Source organism: Crocodylus siamensis, chromosome 6 (genome assembly GCF_052110815.1).
Source record: "Crocodylus siamensis isolate JL-2025a chromosome 6, ASM5211081v1, whole genome shotgun sequence".
Lineage (NCBI taxonomy): Eukaryota > Metazoa > Chordata > Crocodylia > Crocodylidae > Crocodylus > Crocodylus siamensis.
In genome coordinates this window covers 37,518,677-37,534,928 of record NC_143400.1, presented here as the reverse complement: position 1 = coordinate 37,534,928, position 16,252 = coordinate 37,518,677, and the positions used below count along the sequence as shown (strand labels likewise).

Below are 16,252 nucleotides of genomic sequence, written 5' to 3'. Positions count from 1 at the left end.
TGCCTTGAAGCTGCGTGCCGTGCGCCCGGCGGGAGGCCACAAGAGCAGCTTTGCTTGTTGGCACAACTTGTCCACTTGCAACCCCGCTAGGAGGTGGGTAGGTGTGACTGGTTGCTTTGTGAAGCCTGTGATATCCTAATTGGGATCAGAACTGCTTGGGTCTGGGTTTCAGCATGATTGTAGCTCAAGGCACTTGAGAAAAGGGATATTGTGTCTAGGGCTTATTGTTTACTGCGCCCAGTTTATGCACACGCAATCCTTTGTCTGGCGTCTTCAGTGTGTTGATGAGATGGCAAATGCCCAGCAGAAACTTGAGGTTATGACAGAATTTCTGGCTTAACTACACAGGTTTTTCTCTTGTTCCCAAGTCCCATAAAGAGTTGGAGTCCCGTGGAGCGGTGCCACGTAGAAACCAGAGAGAGCACCTCCTCCAGGAAGAGAAACCGACTGGAGGGGGGGAGGGGAGTAAGGAGCCTTCTCGGTCCCTGATTTCCATCCCTTTGTAGTGCTGGCAGTGCCTTGCATTGACTGCTTTGCCTCCATGGCACTGCCTAGGATAGCGCCCTGAAGGTAGAGAGGTCTTTTGCGGCTGGAAGGCCTGAAGCTTGACACCTCCATTTCTTCCCCCTGTTGGCAAAACAAGGTAACGCACCACAAAGAGATTTTTTTTTTTTTTTTTAAGAGCCTTTAAATATAAAATTTGTGGATCGGTACTTTTGAGTAACTCTCCAGCAGCCAACCAGCGTGCTTTCCCTGGAAGGGAAAGCATCTTGGTTCTGAAACAGATGTTGACTTGAAGCTGCCCACCTCGCTTGCTCCTGACGTTACTTTCTATAACATGCAAGATCATGTAGGGTGTGGGGGTTTCCCTTAACCGGCGCTTCTTGTTTGCTCATTCTATCAATAGCTCTTCACATTCAGTGTGGGGAGTACTAGGCTGTAAGCTTGGATGCTGGTGCTGCGGGTATGAGCCTCCTGTACTGGCCAGATGTGCAGGGTTCCCTGCTGCCTGGTCCTCCTTGCCCCCTCCATTTTTACTCATCTGCCTGTTGTCTTTGGGTAAATCCAGATAGTGAATACCCGGGGTAGGGGCTGATTTGTATCATGTGATGGAGCCCTCATTTGATTGGGGTCTGTGGTGCTAGCATAATGCAAATAGGACTTTAATAATAGCTGGTAGAGGCATGTCAGTGGGCAGAAAGCAATGACTGGTAGGCAACTGTTACTGTGGGGGTGCACAGTAAGCAAGGCTTGGCCAGCTGTCTGTGTCGCTGTCACCAGGGAGGTGAGTAGAGAGGGTAGTTTTGAAGTGCTGGCATGATGAGATGCATCTCCAGCACCACAATATTCAGGTGAAGCAACTGTCACCCTGACATGGCACACCAGATGGGTGGTAGTGTGGGGGGGAAGACCCTGCATTTCTCGGGTTGGTGTCGTCCCATGACTAACCCAAGCACCCTAGGCTTTCAAAGAAATCTGTTGATCAAACCATAAGGGAGATAGCACTGACCGGTCTGTCTGGAGTGGGATGGAGCTTTGTGCAGAGAGCTGGGGGAATAAGACCACCAGCCTTCAAAGGACATGGCTCTGAGTCAGGCCAACCCCCTTTGCCCTGCGACCAAGCCACTTTGCACAGACATAAATAGAACGTGGCACTCGGTTATTTTTACAGCGGGACAGCCATAGAAATACAGGGTGGCTTTACTATGTGCTGGTTACCTGACCTCGAGGCACCAGCTGCCGTGGATTTTTGCAGAACTGTGAGCCAGGCGTTAGCCGTGTGAGCTGCCCCCTCACTGCACGCCTTTTCTGGAGGGACCATTTTTAGCAGTGAGAAAGGGAGTGTGGTCTCCGGAGCTTTTTGGTCTATAGAGCCTGCCAGTGTGTGTACCATCAGTGATGGTATGAGTCACACACCTGTCCAGGGGGAAGTTCAGCAAACTCCCTTCTTGGCCTTTAGACTAGAGTGGTTCAGCCATGACCAGTTCTGGCTGTGTTTGCAAATCAAGCTGATGCCTATGAAAGGGAGTTGCATGAGCCCTGTTTAAAACGTTGCTCATCTTGCAGCAACTCTGATAAGGAATCAAGTGGGAAGGCTCTAGGTGCCTCTTCTTCGAGCCATGTTTGACTGCTCCAAGGCTGGATTTTTTTTTTTTCTTTTTCCTTGAAAACTGGAAGCAGCCTAGAGGTTTGCAAATACTCTCCTCCATTCTGGTCTCTGTCTGCATGCAAGGATTTGTTGCTTGTATAATAGCAGTGGTGACTTAATAACAAAAACCCAGGGCTGATCCCATGAGAACAGAAGCACAAGTGTTTACTCTTGGCTGCTCAGTTGAAATCTATTTGCTTAATTGGTCAATGAGGTGTGGAATGAATGTTTAAGTAAGTGTTAAACAGTCCCTCAAAGTACCTCCAAGCATTTTACCTCCTTGGCATGAGCCATCATCCCCAATCTGCTCTGCTTGGAAGACTTAAATAATACACTTTTTTTTTTTTTTCTCCCCAGGGGTTGTGACTTGATTTCAGCACTCTGGAAAGTGCCTCTAGTACTAAGGGTACTACTGTGAATTGGATAGTTGAACTGGCTGCTTTCCACCCCATATTCTAGGAGACCTTTTTGCAGCGGGGTCAAGCAATTTGGGAGGGCTTGGGGACCCTAGTAGTAACCTAGGGTAAGGAAAGGCCTAAGCTCAGTATCTTTTTGCTGGAGACTTGTTTCTTATGGGTTGCAGGCTAAAGGTTAGTTCCCCTGGCATCTAGAACGGAAAGCTGTGCACCCAAAGGTAGCCCATGGTAAGAGGGGAAACTGCCGTCATGTGGGCTAAGGTAGAGTCATGTAGCTCTTTCTCCTGGGCAGTAAGAGCAGCCATTCAAACAGCAGCTGTAAAGCAGTTGAGGCACATGACAACCCCAAGCCCTTTTAACACCCTGTAAGGTCTTCACTGGGTCCTAGCCTTCAGCGTCCAAGTCCATTTTAATGAAAATGGGACTTGAGTGCCTCTCAAAATTGACTGCTTGGCTTCATGTATGTGAAGGTGGCCAGCCTAGCCTGCCGGTGACACTGTCGACAGAAGTAGTTCCCAGATTCTTAGGAAGAAGGGGATCCTTTTGCCAGCTGCTTCTTTGGGACTAAAGGAGCGTGCACACGTGCACCAGAATGCCAGATGAAGCTTGGGCTGCAACTTGTGTGTAATCAGTTTTTAACTGTAAACATTTTCTAAATCCTAGCTGGGGATGTGGGTATCAAGCCCTCTCCTGGACCTGGCTGGCTCTGTTGCTGCATTGGCAAAGGACAGTGCAAAAATCTGTTGATACTTGTAATGAATTGCATGTCTGTGGGGGAAGACTTGTGTCTCAACAAATGACATTTTTAATTAATTTGGTACACCAGGGTGGCTCAGCATGGGGTGCCTGTGTGCTACTACTTGCAGATCAACCTGGTTATTTCTTACTGCTGGGAGAAGTGAGGTTGCTCAACAGCAAAAACTTCTCCCTGATCTCCCTCCTGTGTGTTCGGATATGTTGGAGCTCACTGTGCTTCTCTTCAATCCCACAGGTGGAGAGAGACTTTGAAAGGGAATATGGGAAACTACAACAGTAAGTGCTCCGCAGTGTCGTGTGAGGGGCCTGTGGTCTGTAGGACAAGTGTCTGCTTCTTACACAATCTGATATTGTGTGCTGCCTTACGACAGTGGTCTGATGTACAAGTTACCAGCACTTGTTGCCTTGAGGAGAATCCTGAAAGGCAGGAGTGGCGAATGAGCACCACAGCTTGGGCCCAGATAGTGATAATTCAAATGGGAAGAAGTATTTGCAGAACAATGAGGGGGGCATGCTCCCTTTGTCAGCTTGGGAGGTGGGGTCAGACCAGGCTGCTAGTCAATAAAGGCCACGGCTGACCTGATAGAAGGTTACAGGTGGGTCTCGGTTCAGCTCCACTTCTTTGAAAGCCCTCATCACTTGACTGACCCTTTCCTGGCATTTGGTCTCAGCGGGTCTCAAAGTGACTGACTGCTTCTCTCGTCTCTGAGACATGACTCTCCAGTTCTGGACTGTCACGCAGCAGTGTGCACTAAGTTATACATCAGGGGTGGCCTAAATCACCGCCCAGGGGCCAGATCCGGTCACCAAAGGATTTTGTCCAGCCTGCAGCAGGTTCCTTGATCCCAACTAGTCCTGCTGCCCCTGGGCACGTGGTAGGGCTGGGGAGGTGCAGCGGCTGGACTCGCTCCCTGGCATCTCTTTCCAGCTGCCCCCAGGGGCAGGACCTGCACAGGGTTGGGCAGATAGGATGGGGATGTGTGTGGGTGGGAAGTGGTGTTTGGGACAGGGATGGGCAGGCAGGGCCAGGATCACAGGGTGGTTTCAAAAAAGAGAATGTATCAAACTGCAATGAAAGGGAAAGGCAAGAAGGTCCTCTCTTTTTTTTTCTTTTTTTCCCCAACTCCCTGAAGTGCTATCAGCTTATATAATAAAGAAAAAGAATATGGTATGAGTTGGTTTGTCATTTTATTTGTACTCGGAGCTTAGCCTTGTTCTTACCTTTTTCAGGCTGGAAGATCAAACCAAGAAACTCCAGAAGGACATGAAGAAAAGCACAGATGCAGATGTGGGTGTGTAACAACATGCAACTCCCTGGGGTGGGGGGTCACGTTTTTTTTCTTTGAGGTCACATACGACGTTGGTGGCACCTGGAAACAGCCTAGATCTCATATGGGTTTTCCTTCAATAAAAAATCTTCCTTTGGAGAGATCCTAATCTAGGACTGTGCTAAGTCCTTGTACAGCAAGTCACGTAGCACAGAACCTGAATATCCTGGACCCCTGCTTTGTATATAACAGTAAAAATGACTTCCCTTTGTGCCTCTGCACTGGGAAGATTGGGATTGCTATCGCCTGTGTAGACGAAATGCCTGGAGTCCCATTGTATTGGGCACAGTGCAAGTCTATAGACGTTTCTTGCTCCATGGAGCTTGCTGTCTCATGACTTGCTGTTTCCCAGGGGGAGGAGGGTGCAAGAGTGACTTTCTGCGTGGCACTTTGTAAAAAAGCATTTATGACTCAGCTGAGTAACCCTGCAAGTTGTGCCTAATGGCTGGTCTGGCCTTGCAGCAGTGGGTCATGTAGGAAGCAGTCAACAAGTCATCTCCGTGTAGTCCTGCAGCTGTTGTCGTCTGAGCATTCAGTGTGACATCTGCCCTGCAGGTGTCTGTCTCTTCTCCATATCAGTCCCTGCCTGCTCAGTTAGCAGCCTCTCCCGTAGGAAACTAGCCTGAGCATACCACGTGACGTAGGGTTTAAGCAAACATTGTTCACTCTTCTCATCTTGCCCAGCTGAAGCGGGGCAGCAGCAGTGGAGTTCAGTGACTGCCTTAAGGGTACGCAGCAAGTCTGTCAGGACTTGACAGAGTAGGCATGCTGGGGAGAAGTACTGGTGTTTGCTACTGTGCGCTCATGCCATGCCTGCTTGCTCATCTCGATGGTCACTCCATGCTGAAGACTAAATCCCTTCCCAGGGGACAGGTTCCCCTCCCTGGACTACTGGTCCATTGTCAGGGTTCCCCTGGTAAGGTTTTCCTTGTAACAGATTCCCCTCCCCTCCCTTGCAGTAGGCGTTGTTTATATGAAGCATTTTGAGCCCCAGAGGAGCTGTGGGAGGACTCTCTTTCCGTTCTGCTGCATGGCAGAGTTGCAAATTATCCCAGGCCCTGTCCAGATCCAGCCAGAGCTGAACTCTCGTTTTAAAGGCATGAAATCCTGAGACGGGAGGGCAGTGAACAAAGGGTGGAGGGAGGAAGCTAATTCTCAACAGTCACCAAAGACTGCTGGATGCTTCCTTTGCCCAGCAATAGCTACCAAAGCCAAGGAGTTAAGCTGTATTCAGCCAGCGAGCTCAATGTGCAGCCTGGCAGGGCTTGCTGCAGTGGTCCCCTGAGTGTCTTTATTTCTTCCATTGTACCTCGCTCTTGAGGGGTGCAATTATTTACTTGGCCTGTAAACACTCATTCGCCAAGCCGACCTGGTGGGGTGAGGCTCTGTCTTCTGCCAGGAAGGATGCAGCCTTGTTCCCAGCATGAGTCTTCCTTGTGTGCACTGAGGTTTTCCTGGGAGATTTGGTGGCTGCCCTGCCAGCTGCAGCAGCAGGGCTGGGAAATGGGAGTGGGAGCTTGGCATGACTTACAAGTAGCACTCGCTGGGCAGCTGTTAGGGGCCACTTGCTCTCCTTCTGGACAGGGTGTAGGGCTAGAGTATGGGGGGGTGAGGGTCAAACAGTTATCTGCTTTGCAAACAACACAGCTGCCTTGTAAAGTCAGCGTTTATGAGATTCAAAGATGGGGGTTTTCTATGAATGGAAGGCTACATATGGCCTTTCTCTAATATCGATGCTCATCACGTCATTGTTACCAAGTTCTCCGTGGATGTTTAACCAGCTCTTCCCCAGAGGCTGCTGCTCCGCGAGAAGTAGCTGAGTCTCCTCACTTAGCAGCTGGCACAGAGGTGAGAATCAACTCGGCACGAGTTGCACGGCATACCAGCAGCAGAGGAGGGGACAGACTCTCTATTCCCATCTTGGTTGCTTTCACCACTTCCTGCTGCAAGGATCTCTCCTGACTCATTCAAAAGCCTAGATTTCCCTGCGTTTTAAAGGGGCAGAGTAGCTTCTCCAGCTGAGAATGTACAGTTTTGAGCTCATCCCTTTTTGGCACAAATCCTTCCTCAGATGTGGTCACACAAACGGATGATATTCCATCTGTTTTAAATGCCTAAGCCCTTAACATTTGGATAATGGACGGATACGGTAGCTTTGTTCCTCTGTTGTGAGCTGCTCGTTCCGGACTGGGCTTTGCAGTCGCTGGAACTTGAATTTCTGAGTTCTCTGTGTAACTGATTTAAAGATGAGACAGAGTATTTAACCCTTGACTTAAGATCTGAAGTGCCATTACTGGGTAGGAATTTAGCTTCTGATATTTAGCCTAGCACAGAAATGGTCCTTTATAAAACTGACCTCTCATATGGTGGGGTCTGTTTCAGCTGGCCTTACAGCAGCACTCCTGAGAGAACAGACAAATTTGTAGATACTTCTCCTGCTTCCCAGGCATCACGTGTGCGCATGTGTGCCTACACACAACAATTGGGATGTTTGAGCCTCTTGCTGTGTGATCTCCTCATTGCTCTTCTCTGTTACTATTTTTACCTTAGTGTGTGTCCAGCAGACCTGGTGAAGGACTTCTGTACTGAACCTTTTTTCCATTGGAAAAAGGTCAGTTGCTGAGACGGAGAGAGGCATGCAAATATAAAAGCAACCAAAAGTGCTCAATGAAATGAGTGGGTGCATACAAGTCCACCAGTAGGCAGGTGGCCGGTAGCAGCTGCTGGTCCTCTGCCTGGAAGTCTTCTAGAGTGAACGAGCAGTCAAAATTGCAGCTTCTCTTCTGGGCTGTGGAAGTAGCTTCTTCCAGGACAGGAAACCTGACCTGGTGATCATGGTGTAAGCTTTTCACGCCTTAGCTTGGATGCAGGGAGTTGGACTTCCTGACGCAGGAGGTGCCTTCAATCTCATGATTTTATTGCTGCCCGTGTTGTACCTGTTGAGGGCAGGCGACACTTGTCCTCTTTGAGTGCTTCTAATCTGGCCTCTTCCCCAGCTCTAAATCCACTTAAACTAGATATTTTTGTAAAGCTGTTTGAGATTTAATAGACTGCAAAGTTTTTTTTCGCCTCGTTGTGGAAGCACTACAGTGAGACTGAGTGACACTTGCTAGTCTGAGAAAAGCAGACACTGAAAAGAACCCCGAACCATGTACGCTCATTTTCTTTCTGTTCTTTTGCTAAAGAAAGCTATGTTTTGGTTAGTCTGGTATTATTTCTGGCTACATCACAAGTCTTGCATTTAAATGGTCCAAACTTAACTACATATAAATAAATGCTTTCATGAATGACGCAGTACTTTTGTGTCTTCTACTTCAGCCCCCTGCTTGTGTTCCTGGGAAGTCTGGGCTCTGAATTTTTAGTGGCCGACGTTTTTAGGACGTCCAAGAGCATGCTTTGCAGTGAAAATGGTTCATTTTCCACGTGAGTGCCCTGTGATTGAACCCTGTGAGACGTGAATTGCTGACAGGCCTTTTGTCTCTCTCTCTTTGGGTTTATGGGTTCTGTCGTACGGCAGCCATGTCCAAATCTGCTGTAAAAATCTCTTCGGACCTGCTGTCCAACCCGCTCTGTGAGCAAGATCCCAAGTTCCTGGAGATGGTGATGGCCTTGGACACTGCTATGAAGAGAATGGATTCCTTCAACCAAGAGAAGGTGAGGACTAGTTTTACTGAAAAGGGATGGAGGACAGGCATGGAAAGGAGGGTAACATCTTGTGCTGTCAGTGTGTCTGTCTATCAAACCTGTCCCTGCCCCTTGCTTTCCCCCCTCCCTATTTCAGAGGGATCCCCAGACTGACTGACTTTCCTCCAAGGCTTATCTCCCTCTCTTTGGGTGATGAAGATGGATGTGCTTCCCGGTAGGGCTATGGGTCCCCTGTTACTTGCACAGTGCACCCTGTCTCTGAGTTGTGTGTCATTAACTCATCACCCCCATGGCAGCCTGTTAGTCTGTAGCTAGTGAAGAGCTCACTACAGTTGCCACTGATGAGCCAGAAGGCTGCTTGGGCTTACGGTACTATTGGCAACTTCCCTTCAGCCCGGGATCGCAGGAGGCTGTGATGTGTTTGGTGCCTCTGAAGGGGCTACTGCAAGTGCCTTGGTTATAGACCCTGTATGGACCTGAGACCTAAATCAGGTGATTGCCTTCAGTAACTTTGGTTTGTAATAATCTCTTCTTCCAACAGGTGAACCAGATTCAGAAGACAGTCATAGAGCCCTTGAAAAAGTAAGTAGCGGCACTTTTTAGTACAAGCAGCATCAGTGCAAACGTGTCAGACAAGCCTGGGGTGTTAATTTGATAAACTTGTTTCCCCTGGATTTCATGCAAAAGTTGACTTTTAGTCCAGTTACATTTTAAGGTTTTGGGCATGTTTTGGTCTGAAAGTCCCTCTAACGTTGCAGGAGAATGAACATAACTTCACATCACAGCTGGGCAGAAGATCGGGCCTGGGAACAGCCAGAAAGTCTTTTGGGATATGTTTCAAATTCACTTGACCACAGACCTGTATGTTCAGCAGACCCAACATCAGATTTTTTTTGGACTTGGCTGAAGTCAGTAGGAAGTGATGTTTCTTACAGAGACTCTGCCCCTGAGTGTACTAAGTGTGCACGTGAAAGCAGAGGTTTGATTTATGAATCAGTCTCTGCAAAGCCATTTGCTGTCTGTGTCCAGTGTCTCTGGTGTGGTAAAAGATGCCATGAGAATTGGCCGATTTGCCAGCTGGCCTCCCAAATGGAAGGGAGAACTTGGCATCAAGGCTTTTCTGTGCTTACATGGAGGTACTGTGGGGGGGAACCTGGGTCTCCCTGCAGCTCTTGGCTTCCCTGGGCCAGACCCCCTGTTCCCTTGAAAGCCTAGATCAAGCCCCCTTGCGCATGAGACCTGAGCAGACTCTGCATCTTTATCATTTTGCTTCCTTTACATGATGAATAGCACCTTCCCTGGAGTAGGATGACCATGTTCTTCTACCCCTTCACCCCTTTGAAATGTAGGAGGCCAGCTTACATTGCACAGTGGTACAAGTCAATGAGGTGATTTCTGTGGATCTGAAGGAGAACCCTTGTAGAGAGACTGCAGCATGCAGAAGGCTTATGTACTGAATTCTCCCAGGCCTCTGAGTCCCGCCAACTGCATCAGAAGTCCTAAGGCCATGTTGGAGGCTGTACCCCCAAACACTTAAGGAGAATTTAATTTACTGCAGCAAATGTGTTCAAGTCCCTAGATTTGCTCTCTAGCAGAGCAAGAATGAAAATAAAACAAAATGACTCTAAGACAGTAAGCAATGCAAATTGCTGAATAACGATTCCAGGTTTGCATTTGATATGTGGGGGGGTTTTAGTTTTGTTGCTTAATCCCAGGCATGAAAGTCAAATATAACGCACCATGTTGTACATAGGGCTACTCGGTGGTCCCAGTGTGGGGGCGCCTGATGACTTGTAATGCTTGAGTAGTCTGCAGAAAACCCTTGATAGTGGAAATAAAACTGCCCCGTGCTGTTGAATGGTGCCTGTTACATATCTATGTTCACTTTCTCTTCTAGTTTCCAAATTGGGGGCTGGTTCAGAAATGCTGGGGAGTCTTCAGGTCAACTTTTTCTTTTCTTTCTTTCTTTTTTTCCTTTCTGTTCTATGTTTGTACAGTAATGAGCACAGTGGGGTCCTGGTCCAGGCCTGGTGTTTAGGTACATTGGGAATGCAAATAACTCATGTCACCGTGTGCATATAGCAAGAGCGATCTCTTGGTGCCCCCTTGTATTCTACTTGCATTTCAGGCTGTGCAGAATCAAGTCAAGATCCATCATTAATGACTTGGCTCGGGAGATTTTCGTGCTTCCCGTAGGAAGCAGTGTTGGTGACGTTCTCCCTTTAGCTGCGGTGCTGCGTGTAAGAGTCGTTGCACAAGGGCATCATCTCACAAGATATGAAAGTTGGCTCCTGACCACTTGGCACAAAATTTCTTACATAGGGTTTGAACACTTAATACTTGGGTGTGCTGACTGCATAGGAGCTTCAGCAAACTGCTCTGCCTCCCTGAGTGTTGCCTTAGCTTCTGAATATGGCACGTCATACAACCTGCTGTTTGTTGGTTGAGAGCTGTTGTGATCCCGCCTTGATTGTGTCTAAAGCAGGTGCGTTGGCATTGAGCAAAAGCAGTTCCACACCCCCCCCCACCACCAATGTAGAAGTGTCCACATATGACCTAGCGCACTCTCTGTGGAGCAAAGAAGCCAGTGTCTGATATGCAATATAGAAATGGAAACTTTCCCTCTGTCCTTGTTGTGTTAGCCAAGAGCTGCCATAAGCTCTGTAGAATGGAGTTAAAATGGAGTGCAAGCTGCCTGGAGGTTCGTCTTCTCATTTGCAGTTGGGTATTGCTTTCTCTGGTAGAGGCAGCTCTCCCCAGCCGCTCCCAAACTTGCCTTGACCTAGAAACAGGCTTGGATTCAACAGCTGTGCTGTATTACTACTTCACTGGTGGTCTTTTTATAGTTTATTAGCCAAGACAGAGATAAGTATAATCCAGGCAATTATCATTAGTGGTATTACATGGTAATCGGAGGCATATGTGCAATAAACTCCATTCTGTTGTCCAGCGATAGGAGGGTATCGAACACTTGGCTGAGAATAGCTGTCTCGGAAAAAGCAGCAGCGGCACTGGTTAGTTCTCACTGGTTATAAGGGATTTGGGATCGTGCGGACTTTCCCTTTCAAGCACTGAGCTATTGCAGTTCCATCATGGGGAATGGGTCGCTAGAGTTTTTCTAACTGAGGCAAATTTAGCGAGGTGTAAGGTGAAAAGGTGAGAAGGGGTCTACACTTCACGTTGGGAGGTGCCTGAATGCAGCTTGCATCAGATCAGTTAAGCGGGTGCATGCTTGGGGGGGAGGGAGGGGCAGGAAATATGGAGGAGGGGAAAGAAACCAGCTGCTTTTTGCTTTACTCTGTAGCTTCCAGTTCCTTAGCTTGGCTGGGTTTCTCCATCCCCTGGGGTGAGGTGTGTTGGCTGAATATGGGGCTGGAGCTGAGCTGAGTACTGTCGTCTTGGTGTTGCATCTTGTCTGTCCTGACTTGAGGAAGGAAGGTTTTTATGCAAGCCAGGAGGCTTGGCGGTGGGTCTGTAATGCCTCTCGTGTTTGGTGCTGGGGTCAGCTCTGACCCTTCTGTTAGACAAACCCTGCTGCAGACTCTGCCGGTCTGAATCTCCTTGCTAAGCAAGTGGTCAGGCTGCTTGTGGCCAGGTGAGGCCCTTCCCTGGGGGTCTAGGTACTAAGTGATCCAAATCACTTTTTTATCTGACTCCAAGGGTCCTCCCCCCCCCTCCCCCCACAAATTGGTTGTCTCGTTTGTGCTAAGATGGTGTCAGCAAGGGGACTGTTCCCTGTGTCCAGAAGCACCTCTACGTATAGGAATAGTTGCAAGCAAATAACTGGAGGTGCCCGAGTGGTTTAGAGCTCTGCCTCGGTGCTGGCCCAGCATCTCCAAATGGGCTGGGCAGAGCACCCCCCATAGAGCAGGCGCGCCCAGGCCTTGGTTTGCCTGGCTTGTCGCACACACGCTGTGCAATCTCCTTTGTGTTTCCCCCATAACCACAAACAACCCTGCCGTTAATGCCCTACCACAATCTTGCACTTCCTCTGACAACAAAAGCAGCTAACCAGCCGTCGGGATCCCCAGGGGGTGCTGGGGACCGGAAACAGGAAAAGCCGCTTTCATGTCCTCGCAGGCCTCTAACGAGGATTTCATACGCGAAGCTAGGCACACGGTTGCTTCCCCCTCCCCCGGCTTGAGGCTCTGAGCCTAATCCCCAGGATGCTCCGGCGCGCACTGCCGTCTTTTGAGTCGCTTTCTGCTGCCGTCGGAAGGGATGGTTTTAATTTCCCCTTCCTGGTGGGTGGATGGGCCGGCGACGGACGTGTGGGCATGGGCTGTGGAATGGCTGGCATGCCTGAGCATAGCCCAAATGCTTTGGCCCAGCACTGAGCCACCCCTCTCAGTGCTGCCTCCCCACTTCTCTCTTCCCAGTTGTTTAGCCTTCTCCGTGTCACACTTGGTGGCAGTTTCTTCCCCCTCCTGCTTCCTGCCTTTCCCTACCCTGTTCCCCTCGTCCCCTATCCTGGAGCGCCCTCGGAAGAACACACGTGCTCGCTGTATGCTGTCAGCAGGGTCAGGGCCGGGCTAACTTCAACCTGCAGCCAGATTTGGGTTTCTCCTAGTAACTGGGATTGTTCCTGCCTTGCTCTTTACCTGATAGGGTGAGTGGGGGGCTTTATCCTGGGAGCAGATGTGGGTCCATGGTCAGTAGACAGCCATATTTGAGGTAAGGCAGCAAGGTGCCAAGACAGCACCACCCAGACCGGACAGTGAGAGCGGTGTTAGTGTACCATGGAGGAGTCTAGCGTGTTGACCCACCCAGCCTGACCAGGAAGGGTGTGCTGCTTCTGGGTCAGGTGTGGGCACGTAGGGAGCAGAGACCCTCAGCATAGTGCTGGCAGAGACAATTTGCAGCCAGGTATGGACAGGGCAGCCCAGCTGAGCTCTGTGCATGTGCAGGGTGAGACGCCCGTGTCAGTGCTGAAGAAGGCTCTGCAAGATGGTTGTGAAAATGCTCTTGGTGGGAAGGAATGTGGCAGGAAGGAGGGAGCTGAGGGAAGAGGAGCAGGTCGCGGGGTGCGGGCGAAGATAATGACAATGCTTCAGCACTCAGTCTGCGTTCGCACCGTGCTGAGTGAGTGCTAATCCTCGCCACCTGCCTGCAAGAGGGGAACTCGGCAGAGAGGGGAAGTGACTTGCCAGAGGCTGCTCAGCGAGTCAGTGGAGGAGCTAGAAATAGAGCCGAGGAGTCCCGTTCCCCTGCCTCGTGACTCATCCCGTCTCCGGAGGGGGGTCAGCCTGCGGGTGAGGGGCAGCACGGCAGTAAGAGTGGGAGATGGGTAGAGAAGAGGCATTTGGGAGGGAGCAGGCAGATTGCTCGATGGCCTTGGTGCTGCCGTTCATCTGGTGAGAACGTGTGGAGAGATTGACAGAGGGAGCGGGCGCAGGGCCCTCTCTGCCACTCGTCTGCTGTCTTGTCTTCTGTGTCTTCGCAAACAGAATGAATCACGCTGCTTCTTGCCGGGGGCTCTGTGAGCATCCCCTTCCCCGCGGCAGCAGAGCTGCCCCGCGCTCGCAGCCACCCAGTTGCCACGTGCTGATGCGTGCCCCCTATACCCACAGGACTGCCCTGTCTCCTGCTAGCCAGGCGTGCAGAGTCCCACTGGGGGGGGGAAGAAAGGTCTCCGTCGCAGCTGCCATGTCATAACTGGTGAGGGAGAGGCGTTTGCAATGTTCAAGCAACAGCCCTGTCAGCCGGGGTGACTAACTAATGAATCCTGCAGCAGCGGAGATCCCGATAGCACTTTTATCTCCCGTGGCAGCGTCTCTCCAGCCCCATCCTTTAATTATGGGAGCTGAAGGGAGCTCCGGTGTGGAGTGGAAGTGGCAACATGTTTTATAATTCAGAGGATCTTCTAATGTCTGGATTCCCTTTTTAAAAAAAAATTTTTTTTTGTTGTTTTTCTGAGGCTAAAATGTCACCTAAGAGGCACTTCATTGGTACATTTTTCTGCAGTGGTGGGGAGCTGATAATTTGTGTTTCCCTTTTAGTTATCCCTGTGTACCTACTCTCACTTGTGCCTTATAAGCTGCCTTCTGCAGATCTCCCCACAGCTGCCTGTATGGAGAAGTGATAGGAAGCACGGGCAGCCTCAGCAAGCCAGGGGCTGTAGCAGCCTGTTCCTAAAAGCTCCACACATACTGTTTCTTCCCTCTCTTTAACCGTGTGTCCATCCATGGCAGAGCCTCTGAAAGCCTCCTTTACTTTGTATTACATAAAAGCATGCTCACGCGAGGGGACTTGGGATTTTTAAGTGTTGTGGCTGTCAAAACTTCTCCCTGTGCCCTGGAACAGGTATATGGAGTTTGTGGCAAAGGTGGCACTGGGTTCATTACTGTTCCTAGGAAGGCCAGGCTGGAAGGATCCTCAAAGCAGGAGCATCCCTGACTCTGCCCTCGAGCAATAGTCTTTTCATCCACAGACCTTGGAGCACGCAACAAAAGTCCACGTGGTTATCGGGGAAGCAGAGGCACGTAATAGGTTTGTAACCTAGCTTAGCATCCCGCAGCAGTTCAGAGGTGGAGTGTGGAGCGTCTTCATTTCTGGAGCAGCTCTCCTACTTCCCCTCACCCTGGGCTACTCTGCTTTGCAACGCCCACCTTGTGAAAAGCCTCTGCTCCTGGCTTCTAATCCAGGCAGTTTTGCAGGCTCCCTCTGTCCCTGTCTCTCTCAGCCTTCATTTCCCACCCTGTAAAATGGAGATGCTGGTGGATGCTTTTCACTCGGAGAGCGGCGGTGTCCTACAAGCACCATTCACCGGTTCGGCTGCCTTTGAGCTAAGTACGGCTCCACAAGTAGTAAGGGCGTCATTGCCCAGCAGGTTTGCGGTCTCGGGGTCATGCTGTCTTGCAGGGGTGTCATGAGACTTAGATGAATGTTGGTGGAAGGGGTTTTCCTCCACCCAAACCTGAGCAGACTTCCTTGTTCTCCCTTTTCTGTTGCGGGAAAAGTCACCTGCTTCAGAAACCACCTCTTGCAACAATAAGAGCATGCAAGGGGTTGAGCACTTTGAACTCCAGTGTCGAGGCAGGCCTGCGAGCGGGCGAGCTCCTTGGGATCGGACCTGAGGGGAGAGCTGACGACAGATGAGGTGTCACCTGTGCCGCAGGGCTGTCAGGTGCTGACACGCTGAACAATTAGCTTTCTGCTGAACAGCTCATTAGATGACTAGAAGAAAAAAAAAGCCCTAGTATCAGTAGGTGTTGGTTTCCTTGCTTCTCAGGAAGATGCTGAATTTGGTTCGGGGCTTTTAATGGAATAGCTCCCTGAGTTTGATCTAAGCCCCAAGCACAGACCGCGGGGACCCGAAAGTTTGAAAGCAGCGATTTCAGCAGTAGCTAAGGTTCCCTTGAAGGGCTACCAGTGTAGCGCAACAGAAGATGGTCTCCTATCATTAACCCTGCCTTTTGAGGGCTTGGCCCTTCTGGGATGGAAAGGAGCTTTCTGTGCCTTTGATTCAGGAGCTTGGATCTCCAGCTTGTCAGCAGAGTCTGGAGCTGGCAGGGTGCATTGTGTTAATGGCAGCTTGTGGAGTCGACCCAGCCTCCTTTCTCTGAAATACAGTGTGTAATCTATGCATTAAAAGTCCTTATGAGACAGTAGTTGCTGTGCCCACACAGTAACTGCCTCTTCAGACTCGGTTCTGTAGCTGCTTTTTTTAAAGCACTCAAAGTACAGTGTCCTTCCATTACAGGCTGCAAAAACTCACTGGGTTAAATGAAAGCTGGTTGGAATACGAGAAGTTGGGAAAAAAAAAGTCAAAGCCATTTTGTGTTAAGAAACTGATTTCCCTTCAAAGTAAATGGAAACCGTGTTGCTGGTGCTTGCCTGAGCTCTCCCTTGCCATGTTTCTGAGCTGAAGGTTCCCCCACCCCCAGCTGGAGTGGGTTTATAGGATGCAAATGGCTGCATGTTAATTAGTTGATGTCCTGCGTGATGCTCTCAAGATA

At 49.9% G+C, this 16,252-nt stretch overlaps 1 protein-coding gene across 3 annotated transcripts in view; it reads left to right on the top strand.

Moving 5' to 3' along the window:
- The window catches only part of BIN3 (bridging integrator 3), a 51,388-nt gene that overhangs the window by 19,052 nt on the left and 16,084 nt on the right, over nucleotides 1-16,252 (top strand). For all 3 annotated transcript variants that reach the window (XM_090056333.1, XM_090056334.1, XM_090056335.1), the window contains exons 3-6: nucleotides 3,557-3,597; nucleotides 4,552-4,613; nucleotides 8,167-8,303; nucleotides 8,836-8,876. In XM_090056333.1, coding sequence (XP_089912459.1) covers nucleotides 3,557-3,597; nucleotides 4,552-4,613; nucleotides 8,167-8,303; nucleotides 8,836-8,876 — 281 coding nt within the window. The remainder of the gene's footprint in view (nucleotides 1-3,556; nucleotides 3,598-4,551; nucleotides 4,614-8,166; nucleotides 8,304-8,835; nucleotides 8,877-16,252) is intronic.